General features: G+C 55.2%; 1 protein-coding gene across 25 annotated transcripts in view; it reads right to left on the bottom strand.

Annotated features, from left to right (window-relative positions):
- Positions 1–21,341, bottom strand: part of DNM1 (dynamin 1) — a 50,214-nt gene that overhangs the window by 6,212 nt on the left and 22,661 nt on the right. For 2 of the 25 annotated variants that reach the window (XM_025261741.3, XM_025261743.3), the window contains exons 11-23: positions 17,950–18,036; positions 15,923–15,993; positions 15,690–15,741; positions 15,473–15,484; positions 13,077–13,190; positions 9,009–9,118; positions 7,992–8,103; positions 7,519–7,530; positions 6,969–7,139; positions 5,452–5,693; positions 4,867–5,082; positions 2,693–2,729; positions 471–1,753 (exon numbers count right to left, since the gene is read on the bottom strand). In XM_025261741.3, coding sequence (XP_025117526.1) covers positions 2,708–2,729; positions 4,867–5,082; positions 5,452–5,693; positions 6,969–7,139; positions 7,519–7,530; positions 7,992–8,103; positions 9,009–9,118; positions 13,077–13,190; positions 15,473–15,484; positions 15,690–15,741; positions 15,923–15,993; positions 17,950–18,036 — 1,221 coding nt within the window. In that variant the 3' untranslated portion in view covers positions 471–1,753; positions 2,693–2,707. Of the gene's footprint in view, positions 1–470; positions 1,754–2,692; positions 2,730–3,457; positions 3,460–4,866; positions 5,083–5,451; positions 5,694–6,968; positions 7,140–7,518; positions 7,531–7,991; positions 8,104–9,008; positions 9,119–13,076; positions 13,191–15,472; positions 15,485–15,689; positions 15,742–15,922; positions 15,994–17,949; positions 18,037–21,341 lie in introns of those variants that run through there. The other 23 variants (XM_006065376.4, XM_006065377.4, XM_006065379.4 and 20 more) reach the window with 18 other exon arrangements.

Genomic DNA, 21,341 nt, shown 5'->3' with positions numbered 1-21,341 from the left:
ATCTCCAGGGTGTCTGGGCACGTCCAGCGGGGCTGAGATCTTTTGAGGCCTGTCACCCACTGCTGCCTGGTGAAGCCTGGGGGACCCCAGGGGGACTCCCAAGGGGCTCTCAGGGGCCGTCCTGCCTTAATAGCGGAGTGACTCAGAAGCTGGATCTGATGTCAGGGAGGGGAAGCAGAGAGCCACAGCACCAAGTGCTGACTTCCGGCTCAAGTGTTGTCCATTCCATCACCCTGTCCCTCCACAGTGCCTGGCTGGCCCGTGCCTCTCCTCCCGGGCCCCCTGGTGGCCAGAGCAGGGTTCGCAGGATCAGCTGACTCCAGGTGCTTTCCCAGTAGGCCTCGGAAAGGATGGGGCTTTCCCTGCCCCCCAACATCTTAAAGCATCGTATCAACAGCTGGGCCCCCCCAATCCCTCACCCCAATGTTGAAACCTTTACCTCCCCCAAAGCACCACAGCAAACACAAGGCTGCAGAGGACATGCTGTTCCCCATCGTCCAGAAATGGGTTTTATTCTCAGCTGAGAGACAGCAAGACTGGTAGCAGTCAGAGAACCATACAGCTGCCAGCACAGTACCCCCACGCTCGAGGAGGGGGTTGGGATGGGAGGATGGCAGAGGGGGGCTGGCTGCCCACAGGCTGGGCATGACACTGGGGCTCATTGGAGGTGGCACGCTTTGGAGGGGGATGTCAGGGTGACAGGTGTTCCCTTGTAGTTGGGCTGCAAGACTCCTCAAGGACAGCACGGTGATTGATTCCCGACGCCAGAGGCGAGGCTTGGCCATAGATACGTTTGTATATATATATATATATGAGTATTTATAGATATTTATAGAACGGGGCAGGAGCAAGACCACAGAGGGGCACAAAATTTCACCAACATCACGCCTGGATGTGTCAGCTCACCACTACAACAGACTAAGTCACAGGTGGAGGGGAGGCTCTGGGGCTGGGTAGCCACTGTCAAGTCACAGAACAGCCGTCCGGGCAGGCTTGGAAAGGGAGGTCTCCGAGGAATAGGAGGAATCTGGTTAGAGGTCGAAGGGGGGCCTGGGGCTCTCAGGACGGGATGGACTTGCCTGACCCGATCGGCTGGCAGTTGGAGAGAAAGCAAAGAGAGAATGGAAGAGAGAAAAGCAGGAGAAAGCTGGTAAGGCAAAGGCAGCCAAGCCTGGAGGTGGCGGGGGGAGACGAGGGCATGGGCAAGGGTTCTGGAAGAGAGGAGAGAGACGAGAAAGGGAAGGTGGAAGGGAAGAAACTGGAGATGGGCAGGGGCCAGAGCTTCATGGGGGCCTGGGGTAAAGCTGGGGGCAGCCCCCAGCCCGCCACTCACGCTATTCTCTCACACAACACCAGGCAGTGCACCCACAGCTCCAGACACGTGCTCAGCCCCTCTGACATCCCTCTTCTCTGATCTTCTCCCCCATGTCTTTCAACCCACTGGCCTGGGGCCATCCCTAGCCTCAGAGGGTGTGGGACCCTGAGCCCCACGCAACAGCCCCCAGGCCTGATGGAGAAAGACAGGAAAAAAAAAGAATACTGAACCAGGAGGCTAAAGCTAACAGCATGGCTGGAGGGAGCACTAGAGGCCCCTCTGGGTGGGCAGAAAGCCCGCGAGTCCCCCGAAGGGACCCTGGGGAGGCAGGGAGGGCAGGCGGCCGGATGCCAGTGGCCACAGGCTTATAAGTCTAAGAGGGGAGCCTCGGCTGGTCGGGGGACCGCAGGTCGTGTAGGTGAGGCTGGGCCCTTCCTGCTGGGGAAAAGCAGAAGAGCGAGAGTCAGCGCAGGTGCAGAGCGGCAGGTGGTTCGCTGGGCGAGTTTGGGGGGGGCCCAGCCGGGGCAGAACTCGGAGAAGCCGACTCGCCCAAGTCCGCAGACACTGTCACCCCCTTGGCCGAAATGGGTAGGTCACCTCTAGGAGCAACAGGTCCAGGTTGGGGGGAGCCTGCGGGCTACCTAGCATGCTCCACCTGGGGCCGAGGAGGACGCTGGAGTGATGAGACCACGGAGGCCAGGGAAGGGGCTGTGAGACCTGCCTGGCCTGTGAGGTGTGCTCTGGGCTGACAGTGTGGATGGGACACCTGAGCCCTCCAAAAGCATTCGACCGTCAGAGCCTTCACCCTCAACTGCTGCTCAGCTGCTGGCATGCTTGAGGAGGTGGGACTTGGACCGCCCCTGCCCTGAAGCTCTTATGGTCTGAAGAGCTCCCAGGCTGGGAGCCGGCTGCCCGTCCGGGCAGCAGGGCTCACTCAGGTCGGGGAAGGAGTGTGGCACCCCAGGGTGAGGTTCCAAGGCCTCTCTGCCACCTGAGTCCAGCCCTACACACCACCCTCACCAAGCTCCCTGCTCCTGACACCGTGAACCATGAGCTCTGAGCTCTTTCTGGCGGCTCCAGAGGGCACCACGGGGGGCTGCCAGCTTGGGTGCGGAGCCTGACCCGGGACCTCCCCAGGCTCTTGCCAAGGAGCTCGTGGGCGGCGGCACTGAGTCCCGAGGCTCGCTGAGAAGGGAGGTGAGAGAGCCAGCTGGCAGCGAGGACAGGAAGAGGAAAGAGTAAGTCTGGAGCTGCGGAAGGGAGACGGAGGGAGGGGGGTCCTGCCTCTGAGGTCCCAGGTGCGCCCTGCAGTGCGGAGCTGGTGCGGCAGGGGGCAGACACACCGTTCATGCAGCAGGCGGAGAGGCCTGTACCTACCGTGGCTGACGCTCCTCAGGGGTCACTGATAGTGATTCTGAAAGACAGCACGAAATCAACATGGCAGTTCACACGCACGGATGGGGCGGGGCCTGGGGCTGGGGGACACGCATACGCACACGCCCGGGCGTGCACACACATGCGGTGAGGCCCCACGGCCCCGCATGCACACGCTGACACACATGCCCACAAACAACACGCATACACCGCCCTCCCCCCACCAAGGCCCAGCAACCTTGCTGGCTGGCGGCACGTGCAGCGTGGATGTGGGGCATGCAGCCACTGGGCACACTGAAGCACACGCGGGGCTGCGGTCACAACACAGAAGCTTGCTCGCCTGCCCGCACACAGGAGGCAATTTGCACCAGCTCCCTGCACACTCATGCCTGGCGTGCTCAGAGGGCCACCTGCGTTGCTCCAGAGGGGACAGGCCTTGCTTTCTTAGGGTCCAGCTCTCACATCTCCACCCAAGAGCCTTATGTGGCTCCCTACTGCCCACGGCATTGAATCCCAACAAGACAACCTCTTCAGCGGACTTTGAAGTTTCTCCAACCTGCTCCACCCCACCCAGAGCAACCTTTTTCGATTCTTCCTCATTTTATCTGCACTCTGCTCTGGCCAGCAGCTCTTAATGCATTCCACACTAAATCTTTGCCCACCTGCTGCTCCTTATCCCAAAGCCCTCCCAGCTCCTCACCACCTGAACCTTATCTCAATCAGCCCTGGGATCTCACTGAAGTCAAGCTGCCTTGAAGCTCCCCAGACTGCTCTCTCCCTGAGGCCATGACTTCCCATGTGTCAATCAGACCATAGTTGTAGCAGGTACCAAATATTACAGCTCTCATGTCACACCTCAGCACAGGCCTGGGCATCTCAAATACCCTTAGGGATCTGAACTCAGGTTGGAAGTTGGCAGAGAGTTTCTATGGCCACTTTTCCAGTTAATGTGGTATCTCTACCTATAGTCACTGTCTCCCCTGATCCCGACTCCAACCCTGGGAAGGAAGAATGTTAAATATCATTTCGTAGAAGGGAAACTGAGGCCCTGGAAGGGAAAGCGACTTGCCTAAAGGCCTACTCCAGTCCAGTGTCCCTGAACACCACCATGCTGCCTGCTTTAACCCCTCCACCTTGGCCCTCAGGTCATCACAGAGCAAGCCCCATCTCTGCTCCATTTTAGATCCATGGATGTTAGACCCATGGCCCTCCCCTCCAGCCATCTGGAAACATAAATGGATGCTATTGGTCTGATGAGTTCTTCCTCAGAGAACATGGCCAGTGGAGACAGGGCAGACTGAGTTAGATATCAGAGTGACCTTCCTTGAAAGAAGGTCATGGGTCAAGAAGGCAAAGGCAAGGGATGACACAGAATCCTTTTCCCTGGAAATTTCTGGGAATCAACAGCCTTTACCCACTCCTGCTCTGACACCCACCACCTTGGTCCAGGCTGGGTGGGGCCAGAGGCAAGGGGAAGGAAGAAAACCATCAGGCTCTCCCATGGTTCCCAGACCCCTTTCCCAGCTGCTCCATGCCCTACCACATGCCTGGGTGCCATTCTTACACTCTCACACCCGTGTGCACGCCCACACATACATATCACACACTTTACTGGTCACACAGTCACAACCTGGCCTCTTTTCCTGTGGGACAGAGGCCGGACAACCTCAAGGACAGGTCCAAAGGTTCAGGACTGGGGAAGTGGGGGCACCAGGGTAGCCCTGAGTGTAAGTGAACAAAATCTACCCATCCAGATAGGATTTGGGTTCAGATCCTCAGACCTGAGGTAGGCTCCCTAGGGGCTGGGAGACAGCAGTAAAGGATGGAATGGAAATCGAAGGACAGCGGCTAGAAAGGAAAGAAGGGATGCAGTGTGGGGGAGAGAGAGTGAAAAAGGAGGGAAGCGCCATGCAAGTGCTGGAAAGAAGAGGGCAGGTGGGATGAACCCCACGGCCCCCTTCCCAGAAACGACCACCTGCGGGACTCAGCGCTCCCTGGGGGCAGGCTCCGCCAGCCCTTGGCCACACCCCCGGTGGCTCTGGCACCCACGGTCCGAGTGACTTGGACGGAGAGGCTCGGCTCTGGCGACCCAGGCCGATGCTCCAGGATCCGGCCCCACCTCCCTCCCGGCCTCGCCCGCCCGGCGATCTCTGCCACCGCTTTCAGCCCCTACTCACCTGGGGACCCCGGGCGGGGCGCGGTTGGGGCGCGAGGGCACCTGGGGGGGAGGACCGAAGGGGTCAGGGGAAGCCCCCGGCCTGGAGGGCACGGGGGGCGCTCCCCCCAGGGCGGACCCAGCAGGCGGAGGCCCAGGAGCAGGGCCCCGCGACCCGGGCCGGGCTGGGGGCACGGCAGGGGCTCGGCGCTGCGGCGTGGGGCTGGACGTGGGTGACCTGCGGGCGACAGAAACAGGACAAGCAGGAGAGAGATGAGCCGCTCTGCCTCATACCGAGGCCCCGCCCCCAGCCTGGTGCCGGCCACGCCCATGCGCGCAAGCCCCCGCCCCGCTCTTCCCTGGGTTCTCTCGGGTGTTTAAGCCCGCCCCCGCCTGGAGGCTCCAACTTCCCTGCTCCACCCCGCCCGGCAGCCAGCGCTCCACGGCAAGCCCCGCCCCGCGACAAGCCCCGCCCTCTCTAAGCTCCGCCCCTCGCTCCAGGTGGGAGCCGCCCCGGTGACGCGGGCGCGCCACTGCCCGGTCCCGGCCCTCCTCCCGCGGGCCCCGGGCTGGGGGGCTTTGGGGCCGTGGGAGCCGGCCCTGATACCTGCGTCCGGTCGGTACGCTCTGCACCTGCAGCCAGGAGTCGTCCACAGGCGGGGGCATGGGCGTGCTGACAGTGGTTGTGTTGATGTCGCCGATGATGCTGAGCGCCTCTTTCAGTGCGTGGTACATGCGCAGCATCTCGTCACGCCGCTGTGCCTGCTCGGCCGACTCCTCCATCAGTGTGTTCTGGTCCCCGCACGAATACAGGTTGGCCAGCAGCTCCGAGAAGATGAATTCCTTGGTCTGCGAGTGGGCAAAGAGAGGAGAGGGTTGGACCCGGAGGCCTGTACCAACCCATTTGCCCTCCCCTCCCCGGCCCTTCTAGGAATCGGAGCTCGGGTATGGGGCTCTGCCACTGCCTAAACTTAGAGATCTCCCGTGCTTCCCCCACTCCCCCACTTGCCCTTTTTCTCAGATGATCCAGAGAAGAAAAGTGAACTGTTCAGGTCATAGATCTAGGAGGGACACCCAAGAGCTATTAATATCACGCATCAGGAATGATTACTCCGCTTTATTCAGCCTCAGTTTCCACATCTGTAAAATGAGGTGAATGAGTACTAAGTTGCTTCAGTCGTGTCTGACTTTTGGCGACCCCATGGACTGTAGCCCACCAGGTTCTTTTGTCCATGGGATTCTCCCGGCAAGAATACTGGAGTGGATTGCCATGCCCTCCTCCAGGGGGATCAAACCTGCGTCTCTTATGTCTCCTACATTGGCAGGCAGGTTCTTTACCACTAATGCCACCTGGGAAGCCCCAAATGGGTAGTTACACCCTTTCCAAAGACTTGTATGTTCCACTGGACCAAAATAAGGAAGATGACAGTTTAAAATGTTCTGAGCCCTTGAGTACCAGGTGTGAATGTGGGCCAGGACTGGGTGAAATACAAGTCTCTGTGTTTAGGAGGTGGGTTAACGTTCTTAAAAATCCCTCATTGTTACCTGGTCCAGGCTCTGGAATATTTGTGGAGGTTTTTTATGCCGTTGGCTTGTGTCTCATTTATTCATTAAATATACGTTGAGCACCTAGCACATGCTGGGCACTGTGTTGTTATGCACTTTATACTCATTTAATTCTCAATTCCATTATTATCCATATTTTACAAATAAGGAAACATAGGCTCAGAGAGGGTAGTTGTTTGCTTAGAATCACACAGGGAATTTGTGGCAAACCCAAGATTTCAACTCAGTTCTAATTCCCCTAGGGCCATGCTTTTTCATTAAGCTACAGGTAGAAGTGGTTCTGGGGGGTATGTATTTCAAAACATGGTCTGGGAGTTCTCAAAAGATGCAGATTATGAGCCCTTTCTGGAAAATGTTAAGCATGTCTGGAACAATTTGGTTGTGTGAATCTACAGAGTAATATGTGAAGCTCACACGACGTTTCTATCGGACAGCTCTGGCATGGACCCCTGCCTCCCTCCTGATTCAGTCCCACGTGGCTGGCCTGTGTCTACCTGAGGCCAAGCCAGCCACCCACTTCCCTGGTCCTACTGCCCCCCCACATGGTGGTGAACCCACATTGTTGATCATGAGATGCATGATCGTCTTGGGCATGAGGTCCCGGACAGTCTTGTTGACGATGGCCATGTATGAATCCACCAAGTTCCGGATGGTCTCCACCTGCCGCTCCAGCTGTGGGTCCATGGAGTGCATGAAGCTGTCCGAGCCGTTCTCCTCTGTCTCACTGGCCTGCAATTAAGAACAGAGGGCATCAGGGTGGCTGGGCCCTCAAAGCCAGGTTCGAGGCATCCCCAGGGTCCCAGCACCTTCAAGGATGGCTAGAATGCTGGAGCACAGAGAGATGCAGCTGGCCTATATACAAAGACACCAGCTCCCCCATAGCTCTGGGTCTCTGGGCACGAGTGCCCACCCTGGTGCCTCTCAGGACCCCAGGCCCTCATTCAGTCTCGTCTTGGCTCTGACTCTAGTACCTAGAATTTGCCTTACTTTTCCAGTCTGTAAATTAGGAAAAGGACATCTCCAAGGTCCCTTCGGATTCTAAAGACCTGACCAGATCTGGCCCTAGGCTAGAGATGCCTGGCAGAGGGTGAGGGAGGGGCACACTCACTTTCTCTTTGTCCTGGGAAGCCCACACCAAAGCCACAGAGGTCACCACATCAGCATTGCCACCGCCGCCGCCGCCACCAGTGAGCACAGCCGAAGCAGACACACACACAGAGGAAAGAGGAGGGACTGAGTAAGCAACCTGGGCACTGCACCCCAATTCGAAGGCAACTCTTGACTTTGTCACAGTGAAAGAGGGGAGAAAAGTGAGGGCAGTCACAAGAAACCACCATTATATGAAAGGGATACAGGAAATGCCATCTGCAGCAGAGAAAGGGTCATGTAAAATGGCACTGGAGAAGGATGGGAGGAAGGCTTAACTGATCCCACCCTGGGGCAGGTCGGGGGAGGATTCCTGCTATTTCTGAGCCCAATATCTTGAAAATATGGCACGACCTGGCATCACTGAGGGTGGCCCCACCACAGGACCCCTTATTTTAAGCAGCTTGCCCCTCCCTTACCTCCCCTGCCACTCACCCCAACACGCTCAGGGTACACGCCAGCCCTTAGAAAGGAGGCCTTCCAGCTATCCACCTCCTCCTGTGTCTCGCAGGCCAGCTCCAGCTGCCGATAATCCTTGTAGACATTCCTGCAAGGTGGGGCCGGTGGTGAGGGGAGACAGGGCAAAGCCCCTTCACCTTGGTAGTTAAGGGCACGCGTGGACAGGGGTCATCATGCCTGCAGGGCCAGTCCTGGCTTTCTTATTTCCCAGCTGCGGCAAGTCCCTTCCTCTCTCCCAGCCTCAGTTTTCTCATCTGGAAGATGGGTTAATAATAACAATTCCTGGGACTTCCTTGGTGGTCCAGTGGTTAAGACTCCATGCTCCCAATACAAGGGGCCCAAGTTCAATCCCTGGTCAGGAAACTACATCCACATGCTGCAACTAGAGAACTTGTGCGCCACAAGATCGAAGATCTTGTGTGTTGCAACTAAGACCCAGCACAGCCAAATAAATTAATAAAAAGTTAAAAATAGTAACAAGTCCTGCCTTTTAGGGTCATTGTGAGAATTCAGTGAAATAAGCAGTAAAATACTCTATTAGAAAGGGACTGAGCCCTCATCAAAGGGGCACCCATGACAGTGCAGTCCTTGGTTTAGATCGCAAGCGCCATTGCCCCCTCCCTGGCTTTCTCCTCTTGGCAGCTGTATTGAACCCACATCTCTGAGTGGGAGAAAGGCCCCTAGAGTCAGCCCTGGGTTGGGAGGTGAGAGGCCTGGTACTGCCAGTATCTTACCCAGGGCAGTTACTAACCAGGTGCTTGCAGAAGGGGAGGAAGGAGGGAAGGAGAGACAGAGGGGGAGAGGGAGGGAGGTCAGGTGGGAAGGAGAAAGGAAATGGGGGCGGGGAGCACAGACCAGGAATGAGATCTTGACATGAGTCTAGCACAGAGGAGAAACTCAACAAATGTTTGTCAAATGAATGACTTGTTGGGGGGCTCGGGGCAGGTCCCTCTCCCTTCTGTATCTGTGGGCCCCATGGGGGCAGGTGGGCACCTTTGCTCCGTGTTGAAGAGGGCAAAGATGTGCTTGCTGGACATGAAGCCCTTCTCCACGTCCCGCAACTTCAGGTTATCCACGGACAGCATGTACTTCTTCTCTTTCTCCTGAGGAAGAGCAAGGAGTGATGGTGAGGCGCTGTTCTCTGCCCCCCCCTCACTCGGTAAGGATGCTCTGCGTTGGGGCAAGGGGTTGGGGTGGGCAAATGGGACTAGGGACCACCAGCCCCCTAGAACTGTGCAGGCTCTATCTGGTAAGAGCCTGGCCCCAGAGCTCTGGGCCTGCCGGACACCTTGGCTCAAGCCCTTCCCACCACCTCCGCATCCGTGCCAGAGCTCAAGAGCCCGGGGTAGTGAGGCTGAGCTTGGTTCCCACATCCAGCCCCAAGCAAGCCCTGGATACAAGCCAGGCCAGCCCCAGCCAGGGACCCCCACACTCAGCCTCTCTCGCCCCCGGCCTGGCCAGTGGGGCCTGCGTTGGATAAGCCTCTGACTTCATTTCCTGACTGGAGAGACAGGGAAAGGGGGGGGGGCCACCAGGGCCTGGTGTCTTCAAAGGGCTGGCTCAGTAGCCCCCCCCCACAGCCACCCATGTGTTAGCAATCAGACAGACACACAGCACAAGCCTAGAGGTGGTGAGTGTGTGCAATGTGTGGGGTTGTGTTTGTGCAAATCCATGCCTGCCAGAGCACGTGCCCTCTCACCATTGTCCCTGTGCCCGTGTGTCCTTGTGTGTGCATGAGGGTGCCTGAGGAGGTGCCAGTCCGACCGTGTGGGTGAGTATGTTTGTATGCGGGCACAGGTTTTTAGGTGTGCACGGCAATTATAAATATCTGTGTTTGCACGAATGTGCCTCTGGGACATGTACATACCGTTTACATAATGGGCTGAACCTGGTTTATCTGTATCGTCTAGGAGGAGCTATGCTTATCTGTGGGTGGCATGCGGGTGCCAGGCCTATGTGCACATGTGTCTGTAGGCTGCTCTGTCCTACAGACAGAAGGGAGGAGCTCCGGAGTCTGCAGAGGAGGTACCCAGGGATGGGGCTCTGGGAGGAGGGGAAGGGTGTCTGCTGCCTGTACCCCATTAGCCCACCCGACTCCACTGGACCCATTCCCCCGGGTGGGGCGAGGTGTCGGTGTGGGTTTGGAGGACTCCGGCCTCGCCCAGGATCTTGGGCGGTGGGCTGGGGTAGGGGAGCTGGGTTAAGAGGACCCTGCTCCCCGTCCTGGTGTCATCCTACCCACCTCCCTCTGCCTGCCCCCACCCACCACCCACCCGCCTGGACCGACCAGCCACATAAAGCCCTCTTTATGCCAGGCGGGTGGCTGGGAGCCTCGGAGGGCGGCTGGGGGAGGAGAGGAGGAAGTCGCACACACGGCCAGGGAACATCTGGAAGCATTCGAGGGAGGCCCCGCCGCCACCCGCCCTGGGGTTGGATCCAGTGAGGAGCAGCCTCCTCCTTCCCGCAGGCCGGCCCCCTCCCCAGGCCCCTCCTTCCCAGCCACAGCTCCCGCTCGCCCCTGCCACGTCAAAAGAGGCAGAAGGGGAGTCGGAGCAGAGAGGGGACCCCGGACTGGTTGGGCTGGGCTGGGGGGCCTTGCATCTCCGGGACACGGGGCCGAACTCACACCCGACGGACAGACACTGCTGCCTGGATGGATCGTGGGACCCCCTCCACTCCGTCTACCCAGTGTTTAGACTATCTGTTCAGGACTCCCAAATTGTACAGTAGTCTGCACATTGGTTAGGCTGGGCTGGGTTAGACCCTCGGCGCCGCCGCTGGAGACCTGGACCGACCCCCGGCCGCCATCCCACAACCGGAGCCTGGAGCCGGGGCAGGGGGCTTGGGGGGCACAGGGTGGAGGCTGGGAGGAGGCACCGAGGGAGGCGGGGGTGGGGGGGTGCCACGCTGCTGTGGGATGGGGTGGGGGTGCTGATGGGTGGCGGAGGGAGACTGAGAAGATGGGGGGTCAGTGAGGGTTGGGCTGTGGGTGACCGCCTGTCTGCCCAGAGGGCCATCCAAGTCCTGAAGAGCAGATGGCTGGTGGCTGGGTGGAGAAGGGGGACAGATCAGCCTCCCCACAGTCTGGACCACCTCTGTAACCCCAGCAGTTTTAGTGCAAAAAAAAAAAAATCCACTCACATCCAACACACACAGGCACCCTCACCTCAGCACCAACACCCACCCCCAACTCAGAAACATACATTCCTGCATTCAAGTTTTAAATTGCACATCCAATGTCCCACACACATACAAGTGCACACACACACAAGCTCCCACAGACACACACTCACATCCACTCACAATGGAACTCTGGTCCTCTCCCATCCTTACATCCCCAGTACATACGATACATATTCTCAAACGTGCCACACGCACGTCCTTGCTCCTGGAGCCCACTCGCCGCACATACACACCGACATTTACACGCTGAGCACGGGCACACGTGGTCTGCCCCCAAACGCACACGCAGACCCTCACATACCAAACATGCCCTGATGCTTATAACCCAGACGCTCTCCTGTCAAACACCCACACGCTGCGTCCACCAGGCTCCCACCTCCCGGCATTCTCTGCCCACCCCCTCCCACCCCCACAGACAGCGCCAGCATCACATGTGACTCAACTCAGATGTACACACAAAGCTCCCAAAAGACACCCTGCCACGTACACATGTACAAGGATGGGGTGGGGGGGCCCTCTCAGATACACTTCTTTCTCCCCTACAGTGTAGACAGTCGCTGGCCCTCAGCCCCAGCTCACAATGTCCCCCGGCCCTGTGTAAGGAACCGCAGCACAGGGGCACCAGGAGTTGTGGGGGCCAGCAGTCAGCACGCCCCCATCCACGGCACACATCTAGGGAGCCTCCCTGGGAGGCAGAGCAGGAAGCGACCCCCCCGCCCCCCACCCCGCATGCCCCGCCACCTCACGCTCCATCCCTTCAAGGGGCCCCGGGCTCTGGGAGAGGCCAGGGTTGGGGTAATGAGGTCCAGATGGCTTGGCGCCCCTGCCAGTGATGACAGAGGGGGCCCGCCCAAGGTGGGGAGGGGGGCCCTACCTCGGGCAACTCAGAGGGGGCCAGGGATCACCGAGAGGGGCTTGGAGACCAAAATCGCAGGCCACCACCCCAAGCTCTGCTCCCCGCTGTCCTTCAACGGCCCCCTCAGGAAGAAGAGGGTCCCCTCCCCCACTCCTTGGCCAGCTGGAGTTCATTACCACAAGCCATCCCCCACCCCCTCCCCACTCCATCCCAGCCTTCCCTGCTCTCTTTGGTCACCTCTGGAATCCAGATGTGGAAGCCAAATAGACTGGTTCTTAAAGGAGACCAACAGCAGGGGAGGGAAGTGGCAGGGGGGTCTATGCCTGGCGGGCAGGGAGAGGTTCGGTGTGGCGCCTCTGTGGGCCCCATTGGTCTTGGACCCTCCGGCTGGAGGCACCCTGGGCATCTCGCTTGGACTGTGGGGCCTGGGGGACTGGGGTGCAGGGGTTAACACTGTGTCTGGCAGCTGGACTGTGTGTGTCATGGGCCTGTGGGGGCCACAGAGGAGCAGGCACGCCCTGGAGCAAGAAAACAGGAAGGCTGCGGGCTGGTGGGGTCAGAGAGGGATGCTCAGCACCCCTGCCCACCCTCTCCAGGGTGCTCAGCCCCCAAGCTCCCCCATCCGGCCAAGCCATCTTCCCCACCCTGCCTGGGTGAGCCCCCAGAACTGCCTGCTTATGGGCCTTACTTCCCACCTTCACTCAAAGCTCTCTGGTGGGATTTTTAAATGCCCCTGTTGGGAGACTTCCCTGGTGGTCCAGTGGTTAAGAATCCGCCTTCCAAGGCAGGGAACACGGGTCTGATCTCTGGTCGGGGAACTAAGATTCCACAAGCCCTGGGGCAACGAAGTCCTTGCAGTGCAACTTAGCACTGGACCCAGCCAAAAATAAGTCAGTCAGTCAGTGAAATAGATACCAAATACTCCTATTTGGTGGTCCAGTCCACTCCAAGCCTGTGGTAGGATCTAAGCCTGACTCTGGCCACCAGACAAATCCCTTGATGACAAGTGTCCCTTTACTTACCTCGTCATCCTTGTACCAGGACAGATTCTCGGCAGTCAGCACAAACCAATACTCCTTGGAGCCTCCCTTCATGATGCCGATGTTGTTGATGGTCAGCCAGCCCTTCCGGATGACCTGGAAGGTGGTGTGGTGGGGGGACAGGAAGTCACTGGACAGAGGCCAGGATTCCCCATGGAAGATGGGGTAGGCAAAGAGAGACACTCAAAAGGCCACCCCTCCCTCAGATCTTGGAGGCCTGGCTGGTCAGGGACGGTAGGGGCCAGATCTGCCCTGGTTTGAACCACAAGTGAACAGAGTGGAAGACAGAGGTCAGTTCAGGATAAAGAGCCTCTGACAGTCGGAGCCATCTGAGTAGGCAACTGGTGGCCTTGGGAGGGGATGAGCTCCCCAGCACTAAAAAGTGTGCAAGCTGAGTTTAGGTGGCTGACTGGGCAACATGAGCCAAAGTATATCTTCTCAGCTTAAGAGTCAGCTTATTCAAAGACTTGTCTCAGGGACTTTGCACATGCTGATGTTGACTCTGCCTAGAAGGCACTTCTCCCTGTTTGCCTGACAAATCTGACTCCATCCTCAGGATATAGGCTCAGAAGTCACATTCTCAGACAGGCTCTCCCTGGCTCCCAGGATAATCAGAACCCATATTATAATCTTTCATCATTCCCTGAAGTTTTCGTCTACGATGGTGACTGGGATTTTGAATCTGTGTGTGTGTGTGATTATTAGTTCGTGTCGTCTGCCTTGCTAAACTGTGAACTCTCTCCTACTGGTGATCCTAGTACTCGTCAGTGTGCTCTGCAGACAGTAAGTGATCAATAAACATTTGTGGCATGAATACACAAAGGCTGCCACAGTGGGATTCTAAGAGTTTTTGTCTCCAGGTCCCAGACGGGGGGTGGTGGTGGTAGAGTGGGAGGCCGGAGTGGGGGGTTGCTGAGCACAAATTGTCTAGACTCCTCTTCCCCGGGGAAACCCAGAGTAATGGGCAAAGGTCTCTTTTCACAGCAGGAAACAGCTGGCCCTGGGACCGTACTGAGCCATCAACACAGATCTGGGCCTGTGGATCCTGGTTCAAGGGCAGGGCCATCGACTAGACCCTGGTGGCAGGCCAGACTGAGGGGATGAGGGAGCTGCTTCCACTCCCTCCCCCAAGCCCTGGCCTCCCTGGCTTCTCCCCTGAGCATCCAGAGAAGACAGAGGAGACTTAGGCTAGCAGGAAAGCCCTCTGGGGTCAAGCCTGCTTGACCCTCTCTGGCTTCCCTGAGAAGCCTGAGGAGAACCCAAGTCACACAGCAGATCACAGCTAATAGCTGCCTTAGCGGTTAACAGGGACAAAGAGCCAGGCGCCTCCATGAGCCCTCTCCCACCCTGTCCCCATCTGGAGAGGACCCCCTCGGCGTCTTGTCACTGTCTTTGGAATTGAGTCCGAATGCTGTACCCTGGCTCTCCATCTCCAGCATCTGACCAGCAGACCTCTCTGCCCTGCTCCCGCCTTGACTCCCAGCCTTTGTGCTCCCTCGGCCACCGAAGCTCTGCGCTCCTCCCTGCTCATCCAAAACCCCTTTCCAGAGCCTGGGCACCGGGAACCTCCTGTTCCCCCTGGGGCCCGACTGCAAGCCCAGCCTACAAGGGGCAGGACTAGAGTCTGACTCCTGTCTGGGGGCCAGCACAGTGTAGGTCCCAGTGAGTGTCTGCTGAATCGAATTGCCCTGGGACATTGCATTCATGAACTCCTTCCTTCTAATGAGCACCTACTGGGTGCCAGGCACTGCACTGGGGGCCAAGGATTTACTGGTAAACAAGACAGACCCAGCCCTTCCCCTTAGAGGGCTCAAGAGGGAAGTAATATGATGTCAGTGAGCACACAAGCATCTAGATTATCACAAAGACACTATGGCCTCTGGAAAAGCTCAGACTCTATGGCTTGGGGTACAACTGGGGCTGAGAAGTGATGTTTCAGCAGAGATCTGAAGGACAGAGCAGGTGAGGAGGCCCCGGTTTCTTGACATTTCATTCATCTCTTTTCTCAACTCTCTGGTAGGGATGCCAGCTTAAAAACATTCTCTCTCATCCATCCATCCATCCATCTCACAGATATTAAAGAGCTCCTACTCAATGCCAGGTCTCTGCCAAACATTCTGGCCCACTCCAGCCCATGTGGTCTCCCTCTAGATGAAGGAGATGCTTAGCTCATGCACACCAAAGGACAGATTGGTAGGACTCTGTGTGTGGCTAAGCCTTGCCTCTGGTCTGAGTGCCTGTGTGGACACTCATGTGTTGCTGTGTGCAAGCAGCTCAAACCAAAAGGTGTCCTCTTGACCCCTGAGCATCCCCGCTACAAATGGGTCCCCTCCTCCCCCCTCACTATACAAACCAAGAGCCCCAGTCCTGGTACTCACCAGAATCTCATCCTGCAAAGAGGTAACCATAGCAACCACGAGAAGCATCGGGAGAGAGGAGAGAGGGTTACTGAGGCAGAGTGGGAGGCTTGTGGCTGGCATCTGACAGTCTCCCTGGCCCCTGTGGGACCCTTCCCCTCGGGGGAGGGGGCTCTCAGAGCTTGGCGTCCATCCGGCACCCTCCATCCCTCCGGCTAGGGCACTGGAGTTCACTCACCTGGTTCCCTGAAGCCTTCTTCTTGTTCATCTGGTTGCTTCTCTGCTGAGCACTAATGAGGAGAGAAGGAAGAGTCCCAGAACCTCTCTCCAGAGGCCCAGCTTCACTGCTACTGTTCAGTGGGCACCAGACCCAGAGGCTTGCCCCAGCAGGCCTGGGCCCTACATACACACACACACACACACACACACAGTCACACAAACTGTCACCTTCTCTGATCAAGGAGCACTCACTTGGCAAAGCCTATGAAGTCCTCATGGTTGGTATTCATGTAAGCCAGCTCAATATCGATGAGGAGCATGACCTTCAAGGATACACAGGTCAGAAGGCAAATGGAAAAGATACCATAGAGTTTTAAAATGCATGAACATCTGGGAGAAGCACACTTGCAGCATATATAGAATCCATAAGAAATAAATCTATAAACCATAATAAACAAAGATATCCATAATAGTATCCATAATAAATAAAGAGTTCCTAGAAATCAATAAATGGAAGACAAGAAACACAAACCAAAATAGTCAAAGAACCTGAATGGGTAATCCATAGAAGAAATGTAGATAACCAATAAGGATATGTAAAAAATGCTCCCTCTTATTCACAAAGAAATGTAAATTAAAATGGGACCCTTTTTGACCTCTCAAATTAATAATAAATATTAGGACCAATGTGGGCACAGTTGTAGGAAGACATACCATAGATGGAAGTATAAACGTGTATCACCTTCTTGGAGGGCAGTTTGGCAATATATGACAACATTAAAATGCATATACTTGGGACTTCCCCAATGGTCTAGTGGTTAAGAATCTACCTTCCAATGCAGGGGATGTGGGTTTGATCCCTGGTCAGGGAACTAAGATCCCACATGCTGTGGGGCAACTAAAGCCTGTGTGTCTTAAGTACTGTGCCCACGCGCCATAGAGCTCATGCTCAACAAGGGAAGCCCGTGCATGCCACGACAAAGATCCAGCACAGCCAAAATTGAAACTGAAAAAAGTGAGTGACTGAGGACAGCACCATTGTGGAGAAGGAGTGTATAAGGATGAGGCTGGGGACTGGGAGCCAGAAGTGGGTACAGACGGAAGGATGACAGGGAGATGGACAAGGAAAAAGGACTCACCTGTGAGCTCTGCGAGAGCTGTAAGGGGGCCTGCTTACTTCTGTTCCTCTCAACCCAGAGGAGCACTCAGTGGACATGCCTCTTATTGAATGAATGAATGAGTATTTGACAGATGACTACATAAAAGGAAGGGAGGGTGCCTATAAGGGGGTGTATGGGGACCCAGAGAAACAGGAAATAGAGAGAGAGGCCCAAATAGGGATGACCAGAGTATAGAAAGTTGAGAAGCAGATGGTAGGATTGTAAAATGGAACAGCTTCTGTAGAAAACTATGGCAGATCCTCAAAAAATTAAACATAGAATTACCATATGATCCAGCGATTCCATTTCTGGGAATACACTCCAAAGAATTGAAAGCAAGGTCTCAAAGAGATATTTGTGCACCCATGTTCATAGCAGCATTATTCACAATAACCCAAAGGTGGGGGGGGAACCCAACTCAAATGGATAAGCAAAATGTGGTCTACCCAAACAATGGAATATGATTCAGCCTTAAAAAGGAGAGTTATCCTGACACGTGCTACAACATGGATGAACCTTGAGAACATCACGCTGAGTGAAGCAAGCCAGACACACAATGACAGTTGTTGTTTGCTTCCATTTGTACAAGGTACCGAGACTTGTCAAATTCATATAAACAGAAAGGAAAATGGCGGTTGCCAGGGGCTGGGAAGAGGGTGGGATGGGAGTCATTGTGTGTTTTTTTTTGTTTTTTTTTTTTGCTGCGCCATGCAGCATGCAGGATCTTGGTTTCCCAACTGGGAATCAAACCTGAGCCCCCTGCATTGGGAGCGCAGAGTCTACACCACTGGACTGCCAGGGACTGTTTAAGGTGGAGGCGGGCAGAGTTTCATTTTAGGAAGATGAAAAAGCTCTGGACATGGATGGTGGTGATGGTTGCAATCTGAATGTCCTTAATACCACTGAACTGCACAATTTGAAGTGGGTAAAACAGTGACATTTATGTTATGTGTATTTTTTTCTCACAATAAAAGAGAGTAAGAGAGAAGCATAAAGTTAATATGGGGAGAGAACGTATACAAGAGACTGAGACAGAAGAGACTAACTGGGAAGAAGGAGGTGAGCCCAGGGGCAGGAGTTCAAGGCCAGGGAAGAGCGGGCAGTGCCAAGTGGGCTCACCTGCTCCTTGGTGCGACCCTCGCGCTCCCGGATGTGGGTGGTCACAATGCGCTCCATCTCCTCCCGCAGCCGGGGGTACTGCTGGAGCTGAGAAAGGGTGGCAGGGGAGAGAGCCAGGTACACAGGGGGCACGGGCAGGGGGCACCCAAAGCCCACCAGAATCCAGGGTGGGGTGGGAGGGACACACCGAATGCCCAAGACTTGGGGGCCCAGGAAGCTGACGGCACCAAGCCACGGCCACCCCTTTCCCTCAGTCGTGGGAGCCAAATGGCAATTCAAGGGTCTTCCCGGGTCTGGGCCCTCTTTACTAGCCTACCTGGGCAACTTCATGGGGGCTGGTAGTTCCCATGCGCACAAGTGCCTTGGGAATCAGCCTGCTCCTCGGCAGCCATCTTGCTGGCAGCCATCTTGGAAACAGACCTATTCGATTGAGGCCTTTGTTTGGGGGCACATTAGCTCCCCAAACGTTCACTCATCCTCAGGGCTACGCTTTGCCTTCTCAAAGGCTTGCAGACACACTCAAGTGGGGAACCAGGCAGGTAACAGCCTGCAGATTACTATCCGGGGAGAATCTGGGGGAGGGCAGGGCCCAAGGTGCCAGCTGGCCTCCTGAGTCAGGCTGGGGACAGGCAATTCTCCTTGTAAGAGCTGGGAGAGGGGAGGTAGGGGAAAACCAACAGTCACACAAGGGCCATGCAGGAGGCACAGGCATGCTTGAGGGGTGGGGCGGCATGCGGAGTTGGGGGGGGCAGCAGCATGAGCAGTACCCTGCGGGGGGCCTGGTTGGGCCCCAGGCCTTCATGGTAGAATCCACCCAACTCTGCTTCCCTTTGCATGCCTTGGCCTGGCACTACCACCCCCCCAGACACATTTGCCTGGCTCCAAGCTGGCTGGCCAGCCTGCCTGTGTCTGCCCCACTCCTTTGGGATAGAAGTTCAGCAGCACCCTTCTTCCGCTCCTAGTTTTTAATCAACTGAGGCCAAAGGGGAAGTTGTTCCAAATCCTTGGCCTATGAACTCTGTCCCCAGCTCAGCCAGGCTCTGGACAAAACCCAGATGGACTCCCCCTTCAAGATTCTGTTGAATGTCACCTCTTCCAGAAAGTTCACTATGATAACCTCTATGTCCCCTCCCCCACCCCCTGCAACACACACCCTCTTCCCTCACCAAACTGGACTGTAATTGCCCTGAAGGCAGAGGCAGGGTTGGGCACACCACGGTGCTCAAAGAGGGCAATGTTGAAGCAATGAGTGAATGAATGAAGGATGGATGTCTCTGCCCTCCTTGCCAAGGTGAGCAGACATGGGCTCCTTTGCCCTGTGGCTCATGAACCAGCAACTCCTCAGAAAGGGGGACTCGCTGCACTGCTGAGGACAGGAGTCTACTCCCAGGGACCTGCTCCTCTGCTGGGCGGGGCTCAGGCCGGGCAAAACTAGACCCACACCTTGTCCCTCTTCCTATGCCTGGCTCAGGTCTCTCAGGTGGATCCCCCTATGTGGGAAGAGAGTTGAAGGTTAATGTGCCTGGGTCACAAGTAGGGATTCTGAGGGCAAGAAGGAGGCCAAGGAGATGGGGTGAGGTCTTCAGGAGAGGCAGGAGGGTGGGGAAGAAAGCAGCGTCCTGGATGTCAGCCCAGGAGAAGCAGCCTTGAGAGATGCCACATCCTCCCAACCATCCCATGACTGTGCCAAGGGTGTGGCTCATGTGGCCAAGCTCAGGGGACCTGGGAGAGAGGCAGCCTGAGACCAGGGGCTTAAAAACAAATGCTGGCTGGAGGGGTCCAGTGGACCCTGCTGCCCCACAAAGCTCGAGGATGCGCTGTCACTCCTTTTCGAGACTGAGTCACGGCCACCAGAAAAGCCTCCTGTGAGATGGTCCCAAGTGCGTCCTCCCAGGGTGGGGTTGGGGTAGGGGCAGCGAGGGAGGAGGAGGAGCAGTTTGCCAAAGAGCATGACCAGCTCTCCCACTAACCTCCTGGATGCCACACTGGTCAAGTTTTCCATGTGTCGCAAGTGACAGGGCAGCCTCAGCCCCTTTGAGCAGTTCTGTTCCCTTTGAGCATCTTTTTCCATTCTGGCTGCCTCTGCGCATTTCCAGGACTTTCAGCCAGTTTTTAAAATGGATCTTTTCTCTCTCAGTTCCTGGCTAAGTGGGGCAGTCAGCCTGGAGCCCACTGTTTAGGAGTCAGGAACGCAGGCCGTGGAGCCACATGGCTCTGGGTTCAAAGCCAGCCCCCTGCCCTGCTGACTGTCCTTGGAAAAGTGATTGGACCCTTCTGAGCCTCAGTTTTTCCATGTGTGAAATGGGGTAATAATAGCACCTTCCCTCTTGGCATTGTTGAGAGGACTGAGCAGCACATCCTGTGCTGGACAGTAAACTCCAGATTTCATCCAGAGATGAAAACGCTTAGCCCAGCAGGGCTAGGAATAATTAGCAGAAGGGTGTTGCTAAATTTGGAAGACTTAGGGAGGAAAAAAAAAAGATGAAGATGGGTGAATTTCACTATGTAAACCAAAAAACTACTATGCATTAAATCAATCAAAGGACATTTTTTAAAATAAATAATTTACAAGCTTTCCTCTCTAAAGTCTTTGTTGATCAGTTGCCTGCTTACAAAAACTTACCAACTCACTATAAGAAATCTGAATATGACTGAAGTTTGTGAAGTAGAAACAGAAAAATTCCTATGTTCTTTGCCTTCTCAAAATAATGGTTAATAACTATGCCTTTAGAACTTTATAATTTATGTAGGTTATTATATTGTATTTTACTTTTTGTATATTTATCATTTATATATATTACTTTCCCCCTAAATTCTATATATTATTTTCTGAAACCTGCTTTTCCCCCCACAGTACATTGTAGAAGGACATATGAATGGAAATAAATATCCCTTGCCCATTTAACAACTAGTCTTTCATTGTATAATACTATAATCAATATCCTCTTGATGGACATCTGGGTTGTTTCCAACATATTACAATTTACCCTAATTACTGCTTTTTTGGAATGCAATTCAGCAGTGTTTCACAATTTCTATATCTAGTAATCAGTCTTCAAGGAATCTGTCCTAAGGAAATAATCCTAGAGAAAGAAAATTAAAATTACTTATACACAAAGATATTCATTGCCAGGGTATTTATAATATTGAAAGACAGGAAACAATTTCAGCGTTCATCAATAGGAAAATGGTTAAATAAACCATGACAGTAATAAATCAATTCAACAGAATATTATGCAATCATTAGAAATGCTCACATTGACTTTGTAATAACACCCACCAAAATGTTGGGAGAAAAAGCAGGATACTAATATATTCACAGTGTGAGTACCTAATAATGTACATAAGTCTATGTATAGAAAAAATAGTTTGGAAGAATAAATTGGTTAAAA

The sequence above is a fragment of the Bubalus bubalis genome, chromosome 12 (genome assembly GCF_019923935.1).
Source record: "Bubalus bubalis isolate 160015118507 breed Murrah chromosome 12, NDDB_SH_1, whole genome shotgun sequence".
Taxonomy (NCBI): Eukaryota; Metazoa; Chordata; class Mammalia; order Artiodactyla; family Bovidae; genus Bubalus; species Bubalus bubalis.
The sequence above is the reverse complement of the archived record's forward strand: the minus strand, read 5'-3'. Positions and strand labels throughout refer to the sequence as shown.